We start from the raw sequence: 24,253 nt of genomic DNA, 5'->3' as shown, positions 1-24,253 counted from the left end.
CTACACAAGATGAGGATATTCTGTGGGCCGTTCTTGCAGAAACGTGGCTCCAGAACAACATTCATGCACCATCAATCTACAGGCCATGACACTCAGGGACTTGGGCTATATTCTTATGTGACTGTATGTGACTGCTGGTACTGTGTTTTGGACCTTGGCTCCAAATGAATGCTGTTTCATTTGGCTGTATACATCTGTATGTTTGAATGACTATTAAACTTGAACTTTTATTCGAGCTGGGTATGTTTAAACCTTCATAGAGCCACCTTGGAGCCAGTGAGTATTTTGTCCTGAGTTTATTTTTAGCCTTTTCATTATCTCATAACAATGTACCAGGACCAACATGGCTTTTCACTGACCTTTTATTTGACCTCATCAGAACCTTTGAGTCCATTACTCAAGGAGGGACAGGAAGAACAGAAGGAACACCTCCAAATTGTGCTGCCCACCAAAATATATTTTCATCTTACCTTTGCTCCACCAAACCTTGATATTAAATAACAGAACTATTTTCACTGAAATCTGTCAAGGAAGGCAACACTATGGTCCCAGAACATTTCTCAACCTGCTGCAATTCTACGTATCACCTCTGACAAGCTTTTCAGTCGAAATGAGCTAAAAAGAATAAATTATGGTCCTGAATCAAGCTTACCAAAACCTTGCTGACAGAACTGCAGTCTGCAGATAATGCTTGATGAGGCTCTGTTCCAAGTCATCTTCAATGCTTATGAGAATATATCTTATCAGACAATATCCATAATACCATTTCCCATCTTGTCCCTGCTACACTTTGTGGCCCTCCAACACCAAAGATTCATGGTGATAGTTTGGAACAGATATCCTATATCTTGGGAGACATATCCCAACAAATATCTCAACCAGCTGATCATAGGTGCTTTTGATTGAGGAAAACTGAGAAACCCCTGCCCAAAAAATTGTTCCAAGTGATGAAGGAGCATTTGCAATGTTATTGGGAACCTCATCACGAGCACATGGAAGATACAGACTACACACCCATCTGATCAATCTGTGGAAGAGCCTACAATTCCAACATTGACTTCATCAGCCACCTCAGAACACAGAAAAACAAAATGGTAGTAGGTTATCCTCCATCCAAAGGGGCTGCTCACAACGAAAATTTTTCATTCGTTGCCTGAATTAATCAGACGAAATGAGTATTTAGGCGTGATTTTAGAATATATTTAACTATATGTGTACATTTATATATATTTTTGTCAGTAAATATGTTTATTCTATTTTCCAGGTTTGGGAGGAAAATTGTTATGTTTGGGACAATGGCAGTACAAATTATATTCAATTTTCTTCTGGCATTCTCACCGAACTTGGAAATCTTCAGTCTAATTAATTTCTTCAGAGGTCTAGGTGATATTTCAAATTATGTGGCTGCCTTTGTTCTAGGTGAGTTTCTATGCTATTCAGTCTATCTTTTTCTAAATTTAATTATTTTGTGATTCTTGGCATGAAGTTCCAGTAACTAGAAAATAAGAACAAGCTCAAACTCTGTATCATTTATTTTGCTAGAGATCTATCAAGTCCAGAGCCAAATTTGTGTATTTTGAGGAGCTCTCCTGTCAAATTTCTAATTTCTGGAGGTTGTTGTTCCAGTTAACTTCATCTGTCCTTGTATGACAAAGTCACCACCTCTGGTACCTGTTTAGTAAATCTTCACTTCACTCCCTCTTTGGCAACTACATCCTTTATTGGATGAGGAGACCAAAGTTATGTGCAATATACAAGTATGGACCACAGTTCGGCATTCAACACCATATTTCCATCCAGGCTTGACCGGAAGCTAAGAGACCTTGGCTTTGACCCTGCCTCATGCAGCTGGATCCTGGACTTCCTGTCAGATTGCCGGCCTCTAACTCTCAACACAGGAGCCCCTCAGGGCTGTGTATTTAATCCTCTCCTTTACTCCCTGTAATTGCATGACTGTGTCGCCACCCACAGCTCTAATCTGCTAATTAAATCTGCCAACAATACTACATCAATTGGCCTAATCTCAAACAAGAATGAGGTGGCCCACAGGGAAGAGGTCATCTCTCTGACAAAGTGGTGTCAAGAAAACAATCTCTCCCTTAATGTCACAAAAACAAAAGCGCTGGATGTGGATTACAGCAGGATTGCAGATGGACTAATCCCTATTGACATCTATTGATCTGGTGTTGAGAGGGTAAACAGCTTTAAATTCCTCTGCCTTTACATCACCAAGGACCTCACGTGGTCTGTACACACTGGCTGTGTGGTGAAAAAGACACAACAGCGCCTCTTTCACCTCAGACAGTTGTGGAAGTTTGGTATGGGCCCCCGAATCCTAAGAAGCTTCTGCAGGGGCACAACTGAGAGCATCCTGACTGGCTGCATCACTGCCTGGTCTGGGAACTGTACTTCCCTCAATCGTAGAGAGTGGTGTGGACAGCCGAGCCAGTTCCAGCTGCTACCATCCAGGAAATGGTAACACAGCATAAAAGCCAGTACCAACAGGCTCCAGGACAGCTTCTTCCACCTGGCTATCAGACTGATTAATTCATGCTGATACAATTGTATTTCTATGTTATATTGACTGTCCTGTTCTACATACTGTTTGTTATAAATACTCGAAATTGCACATTGCACATTTAGATGGAGACATAGCAAAAGGATTTTTACTCCTCATGTATGTGAAGGATGCAAGAAATAAAGTCAATTCAATTCAATAGTTCTCTCAGCTGAGTCACAGATGTGAAAGAAATGAGGCTTCGATCAGGATTAAGCCTTGTTCAGTCAGACTAAGGGGAGGAACTTGGGAAGAAGGAATGCAGCAAATACAAAGATAAAGAAGGCTTTATATGGGTGGAAATATGCACACACTTCAATCTTCTGTCCAGGGATGAATATTCAAATGAACATAGAAAATAGAATGAGATGAGTGACTTCAATATTCCTGATATTGATTGGCATCCCCTTAGTACGAGAGGTTTAGTTGGGGCAGAATTTGTATACGTCCAGAAAGGATTCTTCCTTTGGCTCTTGCATAAATAAAATAATTTTGGTCTAATTCACCCTTCCTTTACCTATTGCATCCTTATGTACTTCAGTAAAGTACCCCAATTTGTCATCTGGGGATGCCTTTCCTCTTTAAACTAATTTGTATTGGATATGATCTGGCAATGTGGACTACCTCCTAACTTCTCACTATTTTTGCTCTTTTAACCATAGAACACTACAGCACAGTACAGGCCCTTCAGCCCTCCATGTTGTCCCAACCCATATAATCCTTAAAAAAAAGTACTAAACCCACACTACCCCATAACTGTCCATTTTTCTATCATCCATGTGCCTGTCCAAGAGGCTCTTAAATACCCCTATTGTTTTAGCCTCCACTACCATCCCTGGCAAGTCATTCCAGGCACTCACAACCCTCTGTGTGTGTAAAAAAAAAACTTACCCCTGATGTCTCCCCTAAACTTCCCTCCCTTAATTTTGTACATATGCCCTCTGGTGTGTGTTATTGGTGCCCTGGAAAACAGATACTGACTATCCACCCTATCTATGCCTCTCATAATCTTGTAGACCTCTATCAAGTCCCTTCTCATTCTTCTACGCTCCAAAGATAAAAGTCCCAGCTCTGCTGACCTTGCTTCATATGACTTGTTCTCCAAACCAGGCCACATCCTGGTAAATCTCCTCTGCACCCTCTCCATAGCTTCCACATCCTTCCTATAATGAGGTGACCAGAAATGAACACAATACTCTAGTGTTCAATACAAAACACAAAAGTGCGGTCTCACCAGAGATTTGTAGAGTTGCAACATGACCTCTCTACTCTTGAACCCAATCCCCCGTTAATGAAGCCTAGCATCCCATAGGCCTTCTTAACTACCCTATCAACCTGCACAGCGACCTTGAGGGATGTATGGATTTGAACCCCAATGTCCCTTTGTTCATCCACACTCTTAAGTAACTGACCATTAATCCTGTACTCAGTCTTCTGGTTTGTCCTTCCAAACCGCATCACCTCACACTTATCCGGATTGAACTCCATCTGCCATTTTTCTGCCCAACTCTGCAGCCTGTCTATATCCTCTCGTAACCTTCGACAACCTACAGCTCCATCCACAACTCCTCCAATCATCGTGTCATCCGCAAACTTACTCACCCATCCTTCCGCCTCTACATCCAGGTCATTTATAAAAATCACAAACAGCAGGAGTCCCAGAACAGATCCATGCGGCACTCCACTAGTCACTGACCTCCAGGCAGCATACTTTCCTTCCACAACTACCCTCTGCTTTCTTCCTTTAAGTCAATTTTTTATCCAAACAGCCAAGGTTCCACTAATCCCATGCCTCATGACTTTCTGGATGAGTCTCTCGTGAGGGACCTTGTCAAATGACTTGCTGAAGTCCATGTAGACCACATCCTCTGTCCTACCCTCATCAATTTCTCTTGTTACCTCTTCAAAAAACTCAATCAGGCTCATGAGGCACGATCTTCCCTTCACAAAGCCACTTTGACTATCCATGAGTAGACTGTACTTCTCCAAATGCTCGTAAATCCTATCCTTAACCATATAACCATATAACAATCACAGCACGGAAACAGGCCATTCCGGCCCTCCTAGTCCGCGCCGAACTCTTAATCTCACCTAGTCCCACCTACCCGCACTCAGCCCATAACCCTCCACTCCTTTCCTATCCATATACCTATCCAATTTTACCTTAAATGACACAACTGAACTGGCCTCTACTACTTCTACAGGAAGCTCATTCCACACAGCTATCACTCTCTGAGTAAAGAAATACCCCCTCGTGTTTCCCTTAAACTTTTGCCCCCTAACTCTCAAATCATGTCCTCTCGTTTGAATCTCCCCTACTCTCAATGGAAACAGCCTATTCACGTCAACTCTATCTATCCCTCTCAACATTTTAAATACCTCGATCAAATCCCCCCTCAACCTTCTACGCTCCAATGAATAGAGACCTAACTTGTTCAACCTTTCTCTGTAACTTAAGTGCTGAAACCCAGGTAACATCCTAGTAAATCGTCTCTGCACTCTCTCTAATTTATTGATATCTTTCCTATAATTCGGTGACCAGAACTGTACACAATATTCCAAATTTGGCCTTACCAATGCCTTGTACAATTTTAACATTACATCCCAACTTCTGTACTCAATGCTCTGATTTATAAAGGCCAGCATTCCAAAAGCCTTCTTCACCACCCTATCTACATGAGACTCCACCTTCAGGGAACTATGCACTGTTATTCCTAGATCTCTCTGTTCCACTGCATTCCTCAATGCCCTACCATTTACCCTGTATGTTCTATTTGGATTATTCCTGCCAAAATGTAGAACCTCACACTTCTCAGCATTAAACTCCATCTGCCAACGTTCAGCCCATTCTTCTAACCGGCATAAATCTCCCTGCAAGCTTTGAAAACCCACCTCATTATCCACAACACCTCCTACCTTAGTATCATCAGTATACTTACTAATCCAATTTACCACCCCATCATCCAGATCATTTATGTATATTACAAACAACATTGGGCCCAAAACAGATCCCTGAGGCACCCCGCTAGTCACCGGCCTCCATCCCGATAAACAATTATCCACCACTACTCTCTGGCATCTCCCATCTAGCCACTGTTGAATCCATTTTATTACTCCAGCATTAATACCTAACGACTGAACCTTCTTAACTAACCTTCCATGTGGAACTTTGTCAAAGGCCTTGCTGAAGTCCATATAGACTACATCCACTGCCTTACCCTCGTCAACATTCCTCGTAACTACTTCAAAAAATTCAATAAGGTTTGTCAAACATGACCTTCCACGCACAAATCCATGCTGGCTACTCCTAATCAGATCCTGTCTATCCAGATAATTATAAATACTATCTCTAAGAATACTTTCCATTAATTTACCCACCACTGATGTCAAACTGACAGGTCTATAATTGCCAGGCTTACTTCTAGAACCCTTTTTAAACAATGGAACCACATGAGCAATACGCCAATCCTCCGGCACAATCCCTGTTTCTAATGACATCTGAAAGATCTCCGTCAGAGCTCCTGCTATCTCTACACAAACTTCCCTCAAGGTCCTGGGGAATATCCGGTCAGGACCCGGAGATTTATCCACTTTTAAATTTCTTAAAAGCGCCAGTACTTCCACCTCTTTAATTGTCATAGGTTCCATAACTTCCTTACTTGTTTCCCACACCTTACACCATTCAATATCCTTCTCCTTAGTGAAGAGAAGAGAAGAGAAGAAATCGTTCAAAATCTCTCCCATCTTCCTCGGCTCCACACATAGCTGACCACCCTGATTCTCTAAGGGACCAATTTTATCCCTCACTATCCTCTTGCTTTTAATATAACTGTAGAAGCCTTTCGGATTTACTTCCACCTTATTTGCCAAACCAAACTCGTAACTTCTTTTAGCTTTTCTAATCTCTTTCTTAAGTTTCCTTTTACATTCTTTATATTCCTCGAGCAATTCCTTTACTCCATGCTGCCTATATCTATTGTAGACATCCCTCTTTTTTCGAACCAAGTTTCTAATAATAATATTATTATAATTAGAATTATTAAGGATTCCTTAAGAATCCTTTCCAGTAGTTTGCAAACCACCGACATAAGACTCACTGGTCTATAGTTCCCAGGTTTCTCCCTATTACCTTTTTTAAACAAGGAAACTACAGTTGCCATTCTCCAGTCCTCCAGCACTTCCCCTATAGCCAAAGAGGATTCAAAGATCATAGGTAATTCTCCAGCGATCTCTTCTCTCAATTCCCACAACAACCTGGGGTGTATCATCTCTGGCCCTGGAGATTTATCAGTCTTGATGTTTTTAAGAAGAGCCAGCACTACTTCTTCCTTAATCTCCACATTGTCCAGCACACAGGCCTGCTCTATTTCGACCTCACCCTGATCAAGATGCTTTTCACTTGTGAATATTAAAGGAAAGTATTCATTTAGGACCTCCCAACCTCCTCTGCATCCAGGCACATGTTGCCCTCTTTATCCTTTAGCAGTCCCACCTTCGTTCTCGTCATCCTCCTGTTCTTCACATACGCATAGAATGCCTTGGGTTTCTCCTTAATCCAACGTGCCAAGGCCTTCTCATGCCCCCTTCGAGCTCTCCTAAGTCCTTTCTTTAGCTCCTTCTTGGCTACCCTATATTTCTCATGAGCCCCTCCTACTTCCTGCTTCTTATATCTAACATATGCTTCCTTTTTCCTCTTGACGAGTTGCCTCAGGTGTTTCGTCAGCCACGGTTCCCTTTTCCTACAATTTTTTCTTTGCCTCAATGGGACAAACCTATCCTGAACCCAGCTCAAGTGGTCCCTAAACTTCTCCCACATTCCTTCTGTGCTTTCCCCTTTGAACATCTGTTTCCAATTTACTCTCGCTAGTTCCTGCCTCATCCCTTCAAAGTTAGCACTTCCCCACTTAAGCACTTTACCATTTCATCTGATTTTATCCCTTTCCATAGCTATGCTGAAGCTAAGGGAGTTGTGGTCACTCTCACCAAAATGCTCCCCCACCAAGAGGTCTGTCACCTGACCAGGTTCGTTACCCGGAAGTAGATCCAGTATAGCCTCTCCTCTCGTCGGCCGGTCCACAAACTGTGTCAGGAATCCTTCTTGAACACACCTGACAAATTCAGCCCCATCTATCTCCCTTGCACTCAGGAGGTGCCAGTCAGTATGAGGGAAGTTGAAATCACCCATAACTACTACCCTGTATTTTGTGCACCATTCTAAAATCTGCCTACTTATCTGCTTGGTGTCCCGAGGGCTATTTGGGGGCCTATAGACTACTCCCAGCACAGTGATTGATCCTTTCCTATTTCTGACTTCCACCCAGACCGACTCAGTGGAGATTCCCTCTGCAGCATCCTCCCTTTCTATAGCCGTGATACTATCCCTGACCAGCAATGCCACCCCCCACTTTTCTACCCTCCCATCCTATTCCTTTTAAAACACCTGAACCCCGGGACCTGCATCATCCAATCCTGCCCTTCCTCTTACCAAGTTTCAGTAACAGCCACAACATCGTAGTTCCACATACTAATCCATGCTCTAAGTTCATCCTCCTTGTTCCTAATACTCCTAGCATTGAAATAGACACATTTCAACCCCTTTAACTGGCTATAATTATGTTTCAACCCCTGCCTGTCCTTCCTCATCAACTCAGAACTCTCAGCATCATGCCCTTGTCCTTCTACCTTAATCCCTTGTTATGAACCCCGTAACTGGGTTACTTACCAACAAAGATAGAGGCGTCCATTGGGGTCTGATGATACTATTTTTAACGGTATTTATTAATAAAAATACACAAAAATAATATCAATGCAAATATACAGATAATATACGTCATCAATACTAAACCTAAAAGTGCGGTTATAATAATAATCAATAAGAAATAAGCTCTATCGTTGTCTAGGGGATAATGAATTGTCCGATGGAAATCTAAAGTTCTTTTCAGTTCATACAGGTTGCAGCCGTTGTTGATCGCTGTGTTGCAATTGTTGGAGAGAGAGAGAGAAAGAGAAAAACTTGCCGACTTTCCTTGTTACAATCTTGATCCGTATCCGTCCTTTAGCTAGACCGTTCCGTGGAGGACCTGCCACCCAGGCAAGGATGGGCACACACACAAGCCCCCCACCGGTCTCGTATGTTTCTCCTGGTGTGTCTGAGGGGTGTTCCCCAGACCCGATTTTTATCCTCACTCACGGGGTCTCAGATGTCAATCAGGTTGGGATGATGCAATCCCTCAACCAGACCACTCTGGTTGTCCCCTGAGGGATTTCAATGAATAGTACAGTACTCAATACACAATTCCTTCTCCAAGAGACAATAGCAGTAATCAGTGGTTCCGTTCCGCTTTTGTTAGGAGACATTCCACCTTGTTGTGTATTCTGCGTTGTCTGTAACAACTGCCTTTGCTGTGAACCTGCGTCTCTCTCTCTCATTACTGACATGATGTGTATCTCTCTTATTTCCTGGGTATCAGACCTGAAATAATAGCGATTTTGCGACTCTCAAAAAGGGGGGGGCACAACTTTGCTCCCTTCATTCGTAACACCCTGCACTCACATTCTGATTGCAACCCCACTGCCAGACTAATTTAAACCCTCCCCAACAGCTATATCAAACCTGCCAGCTGGGTTATTGACCCCCTGGGATTCAAGTACAACCTGTCCTTCTTGTACAGGTCACACCGCCCCAAAAGAGCTCCCAATGATCCAGAAATCTGAATCCCTGCCCCCTGCTCCATTCCCTCAGCCATGTATTTATCCTCCACCTCATTCTATTCCTATTCTCACTGTCGCGTGGCACAGGCAGTAATCCGGAGATTACTACATTTGAGATCCTGCTTTTCAACTTCCTTCCTAACTCTCTGTAGTCTTTTTTCGCGACCTCTCCCCTTTTCCTACCTATGTCATTGGTACCAATATGTACCATGACCTCTGGCTGTTCTCCCTCCCACCACAGTATATCTTGGACATGATCAAAAACATCCCGGACCCTGCCACCTGGGAGGCAAACTACCATCTGAGTTTCTTTCCTGCGTCCTCAGAATCACCTGTCTGACCCCCTGACTATAGAGTCCCCTATTACTACTGCCTTTGTCTTCCTTTCTCTACCCTTTTGTGCCACAGGGACAGACTCTGTGCCAGAGGCACGGCCACTGTCGGATCCCCCAGGTAGACTGTCCGCCCCCGACTGTACTCAAACAGGAGTACTTATTGTCAGCGGGTACAGCTACAGGGGTACTCTCTAGTACCTGACTCTTCCCCTTCCCTCTCCTGACTGTGGCCCATTTCTCTGTCCCCCGTGGCCCCAGAGTGACCACCTGCCTGCAACTCCTCACTATTACCTCCTCACTCTCCCTGACTAGACAAAGGTCATCGAGCTGCATCTCCACTTCCCTAAATTGGTCCCTTAGGAGTTGCATCTCGATGCACCGGGCGCAGATGTAGCCATCTGGGACAACGCTCCCAATGCATTATATTATATTATATGCCTTCTCTTTGACTTTTATGTTGGTTTTGACTTTTTTTTCTTAGCATAACTACTAAACATCCTTCCCAAATACAGGATGTTCTAGCCATAGAGCTGATTATTGACTATAGGGGAAAGAAACTGAAGGTCCATGAGATAGTGCTCTTTAGAAGATCGGAGCTGGAGGAGGTCATTAACTTTAAATTCCTTAGCGTTCAGAGGATCTGTCCTGGGACTAGCATGTAAGTGCCGTTACAATGAAAGCACAACAGCACCTTTACTTTCTGAGAAGTTTGCCCAGATTTAGTATGTCATCTAAACATTAGACAAACCTCTACAGGTGCACAGTGAAGAGTATACTGACAGGCTTCATCGCGGCCTGGTATGGAAACACCAATGCCCAAGAATGGGAAATCCTACAAAAAGTGGTGGATGCAGCCCAGTCTATTACAGGAAAATCCCTCTCCACCATGGAGCACAACAACAAGGAGAACCCACACCATCCAGAATTTCATCTTTGTCCCTATATTTGCCACATTTTTATTGGTGTTAGTCTCCTCTTTTAAATCTTTGCCTCATTTTAATAATATTACCACCTCACTCGCTGTCAGTATTCCTTGGTTCTGTCTGCATCTCCTCGGATACAAACTTGCATCCATCAAGATGCTCTTCATTGAATACAGCTCAGCATTAACACTTGTCATCACCATGAATCTCATCAGCAAACTCCCAGATCTTAGCCTCAGTCCCTCCCTGTGCTACTGGATTCTCAATTTGGTTTGGTTGAATGACAATTAAAGTTGAACTTGAACTAGAACTATCTTACAGGCAGAGCCCAGTCCATACAGATTGGCAACAACATATCCTCCATACTCACCATTAGCACAGGTACACCACTGAGCTCTGCTCACTTTATACCTACAGTGCCTATAAAAAGTATTCACCACCACACCCCCCCCCCCCCCCCGGAAGTTCTTGTGTTTTATTGTTTTACAACATTTAATCACAATGGATCTACACTGATCAACAGAAAAAGACTCTTCCATGTCAAAGTGAAAACAGATCTCTACAAAGTGATCTGAATTGAGATCACTGTCGGTCAGGGTCAACCATGTTGTGTCACAGCTGTCCAGATGTGCAAGCCAGGGCAGTAAGATATTGAGAAAAAGCTCCTCCTCTCCACGCATCTGATGGACCCAAAGGAACAGCATAGACCAATACAGTAACCTGCCTTTGCCCCTTCTCCTGTCTGAAGAAACAGTTCTGCTGGGCTTAGTAGCTAAACCACACATGAAGGCCAGGAGCTGGACTTGGTTGTCAGTGGTTATTTGAGGCACATGCCATTAAGAGCATAAAAACCTTAAGGAATTAATTACAAATATAAAACACAAAATAACCGAGTGGACAAGTATTCACCCCCTTCAGGTCGGTATTTAGTAGATGCATCTTTGGTAGCAATTGCAGCCTTGAGTCTGTCAGCTTTGCACATCTGGACACTGCAATTTTTCCCCATTCTTCTTTACAGAACTACTCAAGCTCTGTCAGATTGCATGGGGATTGTGAGTTAACAGTCCTTTTCAAGTTCAGCAACAGATTCTCAATTGGATTGAGGTCTGGATTCTGACTTGGACATTCCAGGACATAGGTTTGTTGCTTATTAGTTATTCCTGTGTAGCTTTGGCTTTATACTTGGGGTCATTGTCTTGCTGGAAAACAAGATCTTCTCCCAAGTTGCAGTTCTCTTGAAAATTGCATCAGGTTTTCCTCCAGGGATTCCCTTGTATTTTGCTGTATTCATTTTACCCTCTATCTTCAGTATCTTTCCAGGGCCTGCCACAGTGAAGCATCCCCCCAGCATGATGCAACCTCCACCATGCTTCACAGTAGGGATGGTGTGTTTTGATGATGTGTGGTGTTTGGCTTATGCCAAACATAACATTTAGTCTGATGGCTGAAAAGCTCAATTTTGGTTTTGTCATACCATAGAACCTTCTTTCAGCTGACTTCAGATTCTCCCACATGCCTTCTGGCAAACTCTAGCTGAGATTCCATGTGAGTTTTTTTTCAACAGTAGCTTTCTCTTTTTGTCATTCTTCCATAAATCTGTAACTGGTGAAGCACCCGGGTGACAGTTGTTGTACGCACAGTCTCTTCCATCTCAGCCACTGAAGCTAGTAACTCTCCAAAGTTGTTGTAGATTTCTTGGGGGCCTCCCTCACTACACCTCTTCTTGTCCAGTCACTCAGTTTTTGAGGACGGCCTGCTCAATGCAGATTTGCAGCTGTGCCATATTTTTCCATTTCTTGATGATAGACTTAACTTTACTGTGGTATCTTCGGTATCCATCTCCTGACTTCTGCTTTACAATAACCTTTTCGCAGAGTTGCTTGGAGTGTTCTTTTATCTCCATGGTGTAGTTTTTGCCAGGATTCTGACTCAACAGCAGTTGGACCTTTCAATACTGGTTTATTTTTACTACACTCAATTGAAACGCCTTCTTAACTGCACATGGAGATTTCCATTTAAGTAATTATTCTAGAACCAATTGGTTCCATTCTAGAACCAATTGGTGCTTCCAGTGAGATTTGGTATGTCATATTAAAGGGATGTTTACTCATGCAATCAATTATTTTGTATTTTATATTTGCAATTGATTTAGATCACTTTGTAGAGATCTGTTTTCACTTTGACACAAGTCTTTTTTCTGTTGATTAGTGTCAAAAAAAGCCAAATTAAATCCATTGAGATTCTATGTTGTAAAACAATAAAACATGGAAACTTCCAAGGAGGTGATACTTTTTTACACACACTATATGATTGTGTGGCTCAGTTTAGCTCCAAAACTATTTAAGTTTGCTGAACCACAGTGAAGGAGGTAGGTACAAAAGGGTCTTTTAAGAAATTCTCGGATAGATACATGGAGCATAGAAAAATGCAGGGCTATGTAGTAGGGTAATTCTAGGCATTTTTCAGAGTAGGTTACCTGGTCGGCACAACATTGTAGGTGAAAGGGCCTGTAATGTGCCTTAGATTTCTATGTTCTATTGATGTTCTATGATCACATCACTGTCAATGTTTCAGAGTGACATTCAATCAAAGTAAGCTCACGGTACCCTGAACCTGGTTGTATACTTCTTGCAGGATCTGAACTTCTTACGGATTCCATGCGGATTACCTACTCTACATTTGGAGTTGGTGTCTTTTTTGCCTTGGGCTATATGTTCCTGCCCTTTGTTGCATATTTCATAAGAGAATGGCGGACTCTAACAGTGACCCTGACTCTCTGCTGTTTGTTCTACATTCCTTTGTGGTGGTATGTAAACATTTCAATTTTAAACACATTTAATCAACAGGATATGACTGTATATTGCTGGATGTCTCTAACCAATGAGGCTGGGTCTGAAAGTAACTTCAGCTGTGCAATACCATCACCTTGATTATGCCAAGTGCCCACAATATTGAATCAATCTTTGCATCTGGGTTAGTTGGATTCCTCCCAAATACAAATTTCTTTACAGATCCTTACAACTTTATCACATTTATAAGATGTGCTATTTGACACTTACCCTAAATTGAGATGTTGTGACTTCACCTTTCCCAGTGTCAAAGCTATTCTGGCTTCTACATCCAGTAGCAATTATGTCATCATTATTAGCAAATAAGATTGATGGAAAAGCAAAAAAGAAAACCTACTGATTCTGAATTTTTAATTCATATATTTGTTTATCCATTTGTGGATTGCATCCTCAATGTGAATATAGAGAATGGATTGCTGCTGTTGACAGAATAGCTCTTCACTGCAATATCATTGTCAAAGTAACCTCACTTTGAACATTGTGTATGACTTCAGCACAGCATTAGAATGGTGTACTAAACTCATACCTATTATCCGCCTTACTGCTTGTGTGGAGCCTGTTTTTTTTCTTCTTCTGCATAGATAAATTGGCCACTGTAAATTGCTCCTAATATATCAGTAAATGATAGAATCATGGTGGAGTTGATGGGAAGATGGCAAGGATAGGATATAGGATAATTAGTAGGGAATGGGCGGCTTTGTGGATCAGCATGGACTTGAGGGGCCAAATGGCTTCTGACCATGTTGCAAGAAAATATGGGACAAAATTCCTTCTTTTATTGAGGAAGCTTCACCACATACAATAGGTATTTGCTTAGTGAAAGGGGAAAGTGGCTACCTTTACTTAGACCTGAAGTATTGGCTGCCTACCAACTAGCACTTTTTTGGAATATGGGAGGAAACCGGAGCACCCGGAGGAAATCCATGCAGTCGGGGAGAACGTACAAGCTCCTTACAGACAGTGGCGGGATATTTATTATTAAGGAGTATATTAATAGTAAATTCTCAAGTCCTTTTGGCCTTCAATAGTCATGTTATAAAATAACTCATTTAATTCTAGGTTTATTCCAGAATCTCCACGCTGGCTACTGTCTAAAGGAAAAGTAGAGGAGGCTGAATCAGTAATTCGACACATAGCAAAGAAAAATGGTGTCACTCCACCACCGAAGATTTTCAGTGAACTTGAGGTATTGCGACAATAGTATATTTTTGTTTCTCTGTGGTTCTTCAGTCCTTTAATATAGAGCAACATGCTTCTCTCAGTTATTTAAATTTCTATTCCATTCAAAATGTGTTTACTCCTTGATCTGGTTTGATTCTACAGATACCACTCCCTTAGCATTTTTCTCACACATGCTCAGATAATGAGTGTTCACCTGACTATTTGACCATTAATAATTTCACAGGCAAGTCTAAATTGACTTTGCCCATAAGCAAATCAATATACATTTGCAGCTGGGGCTTCAATGCATAAAATAAAACATAAATATTCTGACAAACATGAAGCTGAACATATTAACTGCACAAATCAAATGATCAATATGAATTGTATGTTATGACACTCTTTGGATAAAATTATTTCTGGATCATTTTTATAATTAATGGGAATTTAGGGATGTCCTTTAGCTTGTACCATCACTTGGTAAGAAGTATACTGTATGACAATAACTCTCTGATCTTTGGCTAGGTCAATTCTCCATTCCCTCTCCAAATCATGCAGCCTTCTCCTCGGCCTTATCTTATGAACCACTATTTTAGTGGAAATGAACTCCATGGTTTGTAATAGCAAGGGAATGAAAACGATCAGCTTTTGCGTTGCTATTTCAATGTCGCTATTTCAAAATAGTGGAACTACTATGAAATCTTCAAAAAAGACAACCAATGGTAACAAGTGGAGTCTCCTGCTGAAACAGTCATTTTATTAAAAAAATGTCCTGTTCTACAAAACCTTTAACTAAGTTTAAAAGCACCATTTGCACAGTTCATACAATTAAACATTTAGATTTTGTATTTGTCTAGAACCTTATTGAAACTTAAATCAGGAGAATTTTCAGCTCATTTTACAAAGCCAGAGGAATCATTGTGTTCAAATTCATTTTCCACTAGGCAGGAATTACTGGTGATTTGAGAATAGGAATGATTCTTACTTCTGGAAAGTGGTGAAAAATGCTTGCAATGTTTCTGGAAATCCACATAAAAAGTCACAAGGCAAATTGTGAATAATCAGTCTTCTGGATCATTCACATGAACCAAGAGATGTAGAAAATAATACAGACATTTTTTAGCTAAGATAATGCAATTTTGATTCTCTGCTTTTCTTCCAGCTTGAATACATAAAGAATAATGAAGTAAAATCTGTTCCATTTACTCAGTTGTTAAAAACCTGTAATATCCGAGCCATCACAATCATTAACGTTCTGGTCTGGTAAGTATTCAAATCAAGAAATCTACAGAGATATACACATTGAGAGCCATTGAGAAACTGCAGATGCAGGGTTTTCATGCAGTTACTGGCCTTGATGGGAAGTGTTGTCAAAGTGGCCAACCTGATTAAAGGTTGTGTATTGTGTGACTAGTGCATACTAAAGCCTCTGCTGGAGGCAAGGAATGTTCAATGTGGTGACTGGTGTGCCAAACATGTCAGCTACTTGGTTCTAGTTGGTGTTAAATTGTGAGAATGCGCTGGAGTTGCACTGGTCTGCGCAAATGGAGAGAATTCTGCCACACTTCTCATGTGCGCCATGTGGATATTGGAAAGCCATTGAGATTTTGGGAAATGAATCGCTCACCACAGAACATCATGAATCTGACCTGCTCTTTGACAACAACATTTGTATAGGTGGTGCAGATGAGTTTATGGCTTCTAATGACCTCCATGATGTTCAGTAGTAATGGTATTGAATGTCAATGATAGGTAATTAAGCACAATCTTGTTGAAGGCAGTCTCATTGTCCGGCACTTTGGAGGTAGAAAGTACGTATCGGACCATTTCTGAATGTTGTCTGGCTCTTGCTACCTGCTGGCCTAAGTTGTTTCATTTGCTGAGGAATTGAAAGTGACACTGAACATTGAGCAATCATAAGTAGACATTCACATTTCTGATTTTTACAATGAAGATGGTTAGCCAATGACACACCCTTGAGGAAATTATACCACATTATCCTGGGACTGGAATGATTGACCACCAGCAGACACAGCAAAATTCCCTTGAGCCAGGTAAATTTTCAGTCAGGAGATTAATTCTGTAAATTTTGGTTTAGCCAGTGGCTAATGATATAATAGTTTCATCCTGGCTCGTAAATTTAAACCTCAACTCTAGAATTTGTCTCTGATCTGTGGCATTCATTACCAAGGCTTTGAGGTCTGTAGTTGAATGGTTCAAATGAAGATCAACCTGATCAACAGTGAGCAGGTTATTGACAAATAGGTGACACTTGATAGGTGCTTATATCTCAGTGACCATGTTTCTCAAGGATTTCATCTCTTTTAACATGTATTCACAATGGTTAATGCTTGTCTCTGGTAAATGCACGATTTCAAGCTGCCATGGATGTATTTGACAGAGTTCTCACTGAAGGGTCCACGTGGCCTGCAACAAATTCATGATGGATTCCATCTAGCTCTGCTTTTCTCACTTTTAAGTCTATGTGTTTATTATCCCCTTGCCAAGCTAATTAATCTTGTAGGAAGCCAAAGACGGGTCTGAAGTTGGAGATTGAATAAAAGTGACAGGTAACTGGAATTTCAGGCTCTCTTTGTGGACTGAATGGAGGTATTCTGTAAAGTGATCACTAGATCTGTGTTTGGCTTCACCAATGTGCAGAAAATAAGATTGTTAGCAACAAATGCTGTAAAGTAACTTGGATGAAATGCAAGTTAACTACCTCAATGAAAGACTGTTTAGGCTACTGGATGGTGGAAAGAGGTAATTGCATTACCTGTGACTACATGGGAAGCTTCTTCAAGGGTTGTGGATGTTGGCTGAGATGGAAGATTGAATCAGGAAATCACAGAGAAATGCTGAAAGGGAAAGAGAACTTGTGTCTGGTGCTGCTATCATATTAATAGCAGTGGAATTTCTAGAAGGGGAACTATTGGATATGGCGGCAGTCAGGAGGACAAGTGAAAAACCTCTTCTAGTTATGGGTGTGAAGAGAGGAGACGAGCAGAAATACAGAAATAGGAAATGGCTGAGGGCTTTCGCAACATGAGATAGAAGTAGGACAGACTGGCGGTATTGGTAGTATGACAAATACATCTCACAATTCCATGATTATTTTTCTTTCCCCTCAGTTTTGATTCATCTCCTTTTACTTGTATCATCTCTAGATTAACCATTAGTTTCATTGGTCATATGCACATCTAAACCTTCAGTGAAATGGGTCACTTGTATCAAATCAAATCAGCAGGGATCTCTAGACAGATCAGGTGACATTAAGAAGCCTTCATCACCTTCTCTCAGTTAACAGCACCACTATTCTCTTTGTTCCCCCACAACAACTTTCTCTATAACTTACAAATGGTTGATTTTGACATTTTAATCATTCTGATGGAAGTTCAACATAAAGCATTATCCTTAATTTTCCTTAACATTACTTGTCTGACCTACTGAGTACTGCAGTTTTCTCTTTTATTTCTGAAGTCCAGTATCTGCAGTTGTATTTCCTCCCCAGAATTTGATATAATTAGAAGCAAAATGGAAACAGAGGAGGAAGAGAAAAAAAGTTCTGGAAGTGTAAGATATGAAATTCTGTTAATTTTAGAAATCTGGAGATAAAGCAGAACGCTGCAAACATCTGAAGTTCTCCTGCACTATAAACAGTGGAGATTGCTGTCTTTGAACTTATTCTTTTTAATGTTCTCTTGACTATTCGAGACATTTTCCCTGCTTCCTCACATACCATCAGTACCATTATAGCCAGAGCCTCTGGCTGTTTGTCCTCCACCATATCAATGCTCCCAGTGGTTTTGTCATTACTCTGTGAATTCTTTGATGCTCGTTACGCGTTGTCCCAGAATTACACCATTAATAATTCCGTGTTCCCAGCTCACTATAATTTCACTATAATTGTCATGTACTTTCACATTCTTTCCCATATAGCTAAGACATCCGTGATATTTTGATCTTAGTTCTGATTGTAATCTACACATGCCACAATTCAGTGGGTCTGAAGTGCCTGCTGTACCTCTAATTGCAATAAAGTGTTTCAAAAAATATATACAAAACATTAGAAATGTGCTTAATTGATTCAGTGTTTTATTCAGAGTTTTTCCTTCTCCACTGATATTCCAACCGATCTTTATGTTTAAAGAAAACACTTTAGATTTTGGAGAGAATAGTCCTGCAGAATCTATCACTTATCTGCTTTACTACTGCTCTTTTATGTCCTTCCTTCCTCTCTCCTTGCACCTTGAAGAAAGTCTGGAAACCAATTTTGTACTCTAGTCCTCAAATTCCCCCTTTCACAGCACTTTGAGCTCCACAACAGTTTTGTGAAACTGCAGGCTCAGCTTTATCCTTTTCCACTTTTGCAACTACATTTTGTAAGAGAAGTAATACTTTAACCCGGACCACCACTAAGTTGGGTCTTCATACTCATTTTAATGTCTGGTAAATTTATCCATTTTAACAGCTAGATTTAAAATGCCTCACATTAGATAAAAATTGATTTGCATCTAGTAACATTTTGCAAAAGTAGGGCAAGAATTTATGACATCAATTTGACTAACATATACTGTACTTACTGTTGGCAGTGATTTTGATGATGTATACAAGTTATTGCTGAAAGTTGTAACAAGTAAGCAAAGAGTGTAGGTTGGGGGAGCTGGAGTGTGATGTTATAGACATAAATGCTTTTAGTAGTAGGATTAACCTAATAGATACCAGATTTTATTTAACTTCAGCTCTCCAGTTTTATTTCATTTGGTCTTGCTGTTAAATTTAATAACTTCTTTTTTTCAGCCTGCCTAAATTTATGAGTATCCCCTATTCAGAGTATTTTTTGTGGGGTAGATCATAGCTGGTAATTCTGCCAGGATAACAGAGGAGTTTACAACATGATAACTTCCAGTATCATGTTATTATTTTACTGCCAAGTTAAGAAACTTCTATTGATGTTAGTGAATGACACTAAAATAATTCTGCAAAAGCCACGGATCAACAACTTCTCTGAACAACTTGAAATGTAGTTAAAGATATTCTAAAAAATATAAAAGAAATTACATAAGAATGTTTTACAAGAAGTATTTGAATTTGTTTTTGCAGGATGATTATATCAATGGGATACTTTGCCCTGACATTGAACATACCGAATCTCCATGGTGATGACTATCTCAATTGTTTCCTCTTTGCTGCCTCAGAGATTCCAGCCAACGTAGCAACATGGCTTCTCCTCAGGAAATATTCACGCAAGTTCAGCCTTTCGGGTGCTCTCTTTCTTGGCGGAAGTGTCCTGCTCTTCATTCAACTCATCCCATCACGTAAATTTTACACTGCTTCTATATTGATCCTATTGTGATATTTGTTAACAGGCATGATAAAGTAGTATCCCATGGTCAGTTGAAATATACAGGAGCTGTATTTCTGAGAGGTTTTAGCATACTGGTACAATATGCCAACTCTGAAAGTCTTCACATTCTTTCCACCAAATAACTTCACTGATTTTACTGGTGATATGACATCGAGATGCTGGACCAAATTTTGACATCTGCAGATGTGCGTGAGAGTCCAAATGAAGCCTACTACCTTGCCTACATTTCTATGAACATCATGGTGACCAATTGAAATCCAGCTAAAATATATCTGGATAGATCAGTTTTCACTCAATTTTTTAAAGAGTATGTACGTTCTCCCTAGGACTGTGTGGGTTTCCTCCAGGTTTACAGTTTGCTCCTAAATTCCAAAGATGTATGATTAGGGTTAGTGAGTTATGGGCATGCTAGGTTGCCATTGAATATTTGGCTGAGTAACATCATAATAAGAACCTCTTGTTCAATATCAGCAAGACCAAGGAACTGCTTATAGGCTTCAGGAGAGGAAAACCAGAGGTCCATGAGCCAGTCCTCAACAGACGATCAGAGGTGGAGAGGGTTAGCAACTTTAAATTTGTGGGTGTTATTACTTCAGAGAATCTGGCCTGCACCCAACACCTAAGTTCATTGTGAAGAAAGTACAGAGGCACCTATATTTCCTTTGAGTCTGTGGAGCTTCGGCATGACATCTAAAATTTTGACAAACTTCTATAGTTGTGTAGTGGAGAGTATATTCACTGGCTGCATCATGACCTGGTATGCGAACACCAATGCCTTTGAATGGAAAATCCTACAGAATGTATTGGATTTGCCTCAGTGCATCATGGTAAAGACCTCCCAACCACTGAGCACATCTACATGAAATGCTGTCGTAGGAAAGTAGCATCTATCATCGGAGATCCCCATCACCCAGGCCATGCTCTTTTCTCACTGCTGCCATCAGATAGAAGGTACAAGAACCTCAGGACTCACACCACAAGGTTCATGAACAGTTACTACCCCACAACTATTAGGCTCTTGAACAAAAGGGCATAACTACACTCACTTGCCCATCCATTGAGATGTTCCCACAACCAATGATCTCACTTTAAGACTCTTTATTTTGTTACCTCATCTTCTCATTATTTATTGCTACTTATTTTTATTTCCATTTGCATAGTTTGTTGTCTTCTGAACTCTAGTTGATCTTTCAATGATCCTGTTATAGTGACTTTTCTATAGATCTGCTGAGTATGCCTGGCGGAAAATGAATCTCAGAGATGTATATGGTGACATATATGTACTTTGATAATAAAAAATTATTTCACTTTACTTTCTTTATTTATGACCTTCTATAAACTATCTCGTTTGACATTTGGTTTTCCTAATACTATAGAATCATACATCACAGAAACCAGTTTTTGGACCCATCATGTCCATGCTGACAATCTATTTATACCAACATTATTTACTAGCATTTGCTCCAGATCCACTTGCTTATAAGCAGTGACAATTCAAGAGTTCTTCTGGAGAATTCTTGGATGTTATTGAATTAAGAGTATCAGAGTATCTCCATAAAGGCATTGCATTCTCAATTCCAAATTCTGATCTCCCTAATATACGCAAAATGCTTGTCAAACAGTAATATTCACTTCCCTCTCTTTATTCTCCTAATTTCTCTTTCAAGTTCTCCCCACCCCAACATTTGCTATATTCCTAAAGAGGTTATCTCATTTTCATTTCTCAGTATCTTTATCTTTGGGCACCCACAATATCCCTTGACTTTCAGGGTTCCATGTCCATATTTTCACCTTTTTGAGAACATGATCCAATCAATCCTCATTAATTCACTTTTGAATGACACAAACTTGCCGATGAAAACCTACCTGTAAACAACTGATGCAAATTTACCTTTGCCAGATTTTGCCTTACAATATTGTAATAGCTGTGCTCTAATTTTGACTTTAACTTCCAGACCATACATATCCCTTTTGACAACTGCTTCAACCCTATAAAAGACTATTTACTATCTCCAAAATGCTCAATATCTCTCTCAAAGGCTGTGTCTGTTTTTTCCATCTGCTTTTGTCAACTTAAAGCTGCTTTGTCTCTTGTAAATGTGCTATAGAATTTGTATTTGTAATTATTATTGTTGTGGAAATGAGATGCTACTGTTTACTGCACCTCACTTACGTTAAGCCAAAATGTTTAACAGTAATATAGTATGTTTTGTGTATCTTCAAAACAGGATCTCAGTCACCAGAAACCTGCACTTTGAGAGCTATTTTCCCATGAATTTTAATGTCAGGGGAAAGACATCAGAGCTTGATTGTTAGCATTGGAACTACCACGTACTGGGGAAAATTAAGCCATGTGTCAAATATGGGGACAGATGTATACAGTCCATACTTGCAAATTAGAGCATCTTCCATCCAGTCTACAGCTATTTCTGTTTCTTCTAGATCTCTCAATAGTTGCTACAGTGCTGGTGTTAATTGGAAGATTTGGAACTTCATGTGCCTTTTTCATGGTTTATATCTACACTGCTGAACTGTATCCGACCCCACTGAGAAACACAGGTGTCGGAGTGAGTTCAATGGCATCCAGGATCAGCAGCATCTTTTCACCTTACATTCTTTTGCTTGGTAAGGCAACAATTAATCACCATTATACTGATAAACCGTATGGACATTTGACGCTTTCTAAATAATTTCTTAATGGAGCTATGTCTTTTCTTTGCAGTGAGGTCTTTAAGCAGAAAGAAAGGCTTCCTTGTATTTAAAATTCTGTAGACTACATGAGTCTAACAATAAATTGCAGAGCAACAGTGAGAGGAGTCTGGATGTGGGTGCATTACTGGTGTTCTCCCCACAGACCCTGAGTACCTGATGTTACACTCCCACTTACAGTACACTTTCAGTTTTGGAGGAGAGAATAGGCCATTCTGGGGGAAAAGTTGCCTGTTGGCTTGACCAACATGGTCATTTATAGGTCTAGGCAGATTGCACTCAGGGGAGTTTTGTACCTTTCTGTTTGTCCTTCTGCTTCAAAGTAGGCTGGGAACGTTCAAAACCCCTTGGTAACCCTGAGCTCTTCCATGATCTGTAAGCATCAATGAAGTGAGGACAGCGCCGGGAAGAGTACTGATCTGATCTGCTTTCACTGTTCAAAAAGCATTGCTTATTTGTGACAAACATGAGAAAATTTGCAGATCCTAGAAATCCAAAAGCAACACACACAAAATACTGAGGAACTCGGCCTGGTCTGCTGAGTTCCTCCAGCATTTCATTTGTTACATGTACTGCTTTGTTTCTTTGTGAGTTGCTTGATTCAATTCTATTAAAGTTCCTGAATAAAAACTGAAGATTTCCATTAGTTTTCATTCCAAGTTCCTGTGTGTCCATTGTGTAATGCACACAGGACCTAGGCACATAGAGATGCAATTTTCATTCTAATTTTGCTTAAATGTGGGTAGCCTTTGCCATTCATGCATAAGAAAGCAGGCTTTTGGTTTACCTGAGGGGACTGAGGCTAGTGCAAATATACAAGGTAGTCCCTTCTACTTAATTACCTCCTCTCTCATAGCCCTCCTACCCACTTAATTCAAACTTCTTATCTCCAGAACTGATCATCTTCACCCATCCTGAACCACATGCCAATTACTTTATTGGAACCCATAACCGCTAATCATAAACATCCCAACCGTCAACCCCCTTTGATCACTGACAGGTGACTGCTTCCAAATTCCAAAGTATGATCCTGTTCCCATATCTCTATCCCATATTCCCTTGAGGATCGATCTTAGATCTATCTAATTTCCATCATTTAGTTTATACCCGTCAAGCTGTGTGACAGGTTGTTCTTGTGTTTCGGCCTCAGGTGCTACTGAATTTACAAGCAATTGACCACAATCAAAAGTGTTATTGCCTGAATATGCTCATTGCCATAACACTGCCATTTAGGTGCTAAGGTGCAGTGAAATTTCAGGCCTTTTGGTTTATGTAGAGTTGATTGGAACTGTTAACTTTAAATGTAATTTCTTTTATTAATTTGAGATTGACTGATGACAATGTCATCCTAATTGGTAGCTTAAAATGTAAACAAACCTTTAGCATCTGTTGTTGAATCTGATATAAAAAATACCTACCGGTAGTTTGTTTCAATGTCGCATGTTGTTGCAAATTGGTTCTCCAATTGGTTCATAGCTGTCAGGTCCCATGTGACGGGTACTTACGCTTTTCTCATAGCAAATGGTGCACTAATATACTTACCAAATCCCAGTTTCCTAATTCATGGATTGAAACAGGTAGTTTTCTAATCCAAAATGTGATTTTCAAAATGGAGGTTCAGAATTGAAGTTCAGAGATTT

General features: G+C 40.6%; 1 protein-coding gene across 4 annotated transcripts in view; it reads left to right on the top strand.

The window, feature by feature from the left end:
* LOC140739165 (organic cation/carnitine transporter 2-like) overlaps nucleotides 1–24,253 on the top strand; it is a 42,184-nt gene that overhangs the window by 12,839 nt on the left and 5,092 nt on the right. For 3 of the 4 annotated variants that reach the window (XM_073067192.1, XM_073067191.1, XM_073067194.1), the window contains exons 3-8: nucleotides 1,265–1,419; nucleotides 13,161–13,332; nucleotides 14,435–14,561; nucleotides 15,699–15,799; nucleotides 19,640–19,854; nucleotides 22,347–22,529. In XM_073067192.1, coding sequence (XP_072923293.1) covers nucleotides 1,265–1,419; nucleotides 13,161–13,332; nucleotides 14,435–14,561; nucleotides 15,699–15,799; nucleotides 19,640–19,854; nucleotides 22,347–22,529 — 953 coding nt within the window. Of the gene's footprint in view, nucleotides 1–1,264; nucleotides 1,420–13,160; nucleotides 13,333–14,434; nucleotides 14,562–15,698; nucleotides 15,800–19,639; nucleotides 19,855–22,346; nucleotides 22,530–22,626; nucleotides 23,244–24,253 lie in introns of those variants that run through there. The other variant, XM_073067193.1, reaches the window with a different exon arrangement.

This window comes from Hemitrygon akajei, chromosome 15, assembly GCF_048418815.1.
Source record: "Hemitrygon akajei chromosome 15, sHemAka1.3, whole genome shotgun sequence".
In the NCBI taxonomy this organism is placed as follows: domain Eukaryota; kingdom Metazoa; phylum Chordata; class Chondrichthyes; order Myliobatiformes; family Dasyatidae; genus Hemitrygon; species Hemitrygon akajei.
Note: the sequence above shows the minus strand (reverse complement) of the source record. Positions and strands in the feature narration are given on the sequence as shown.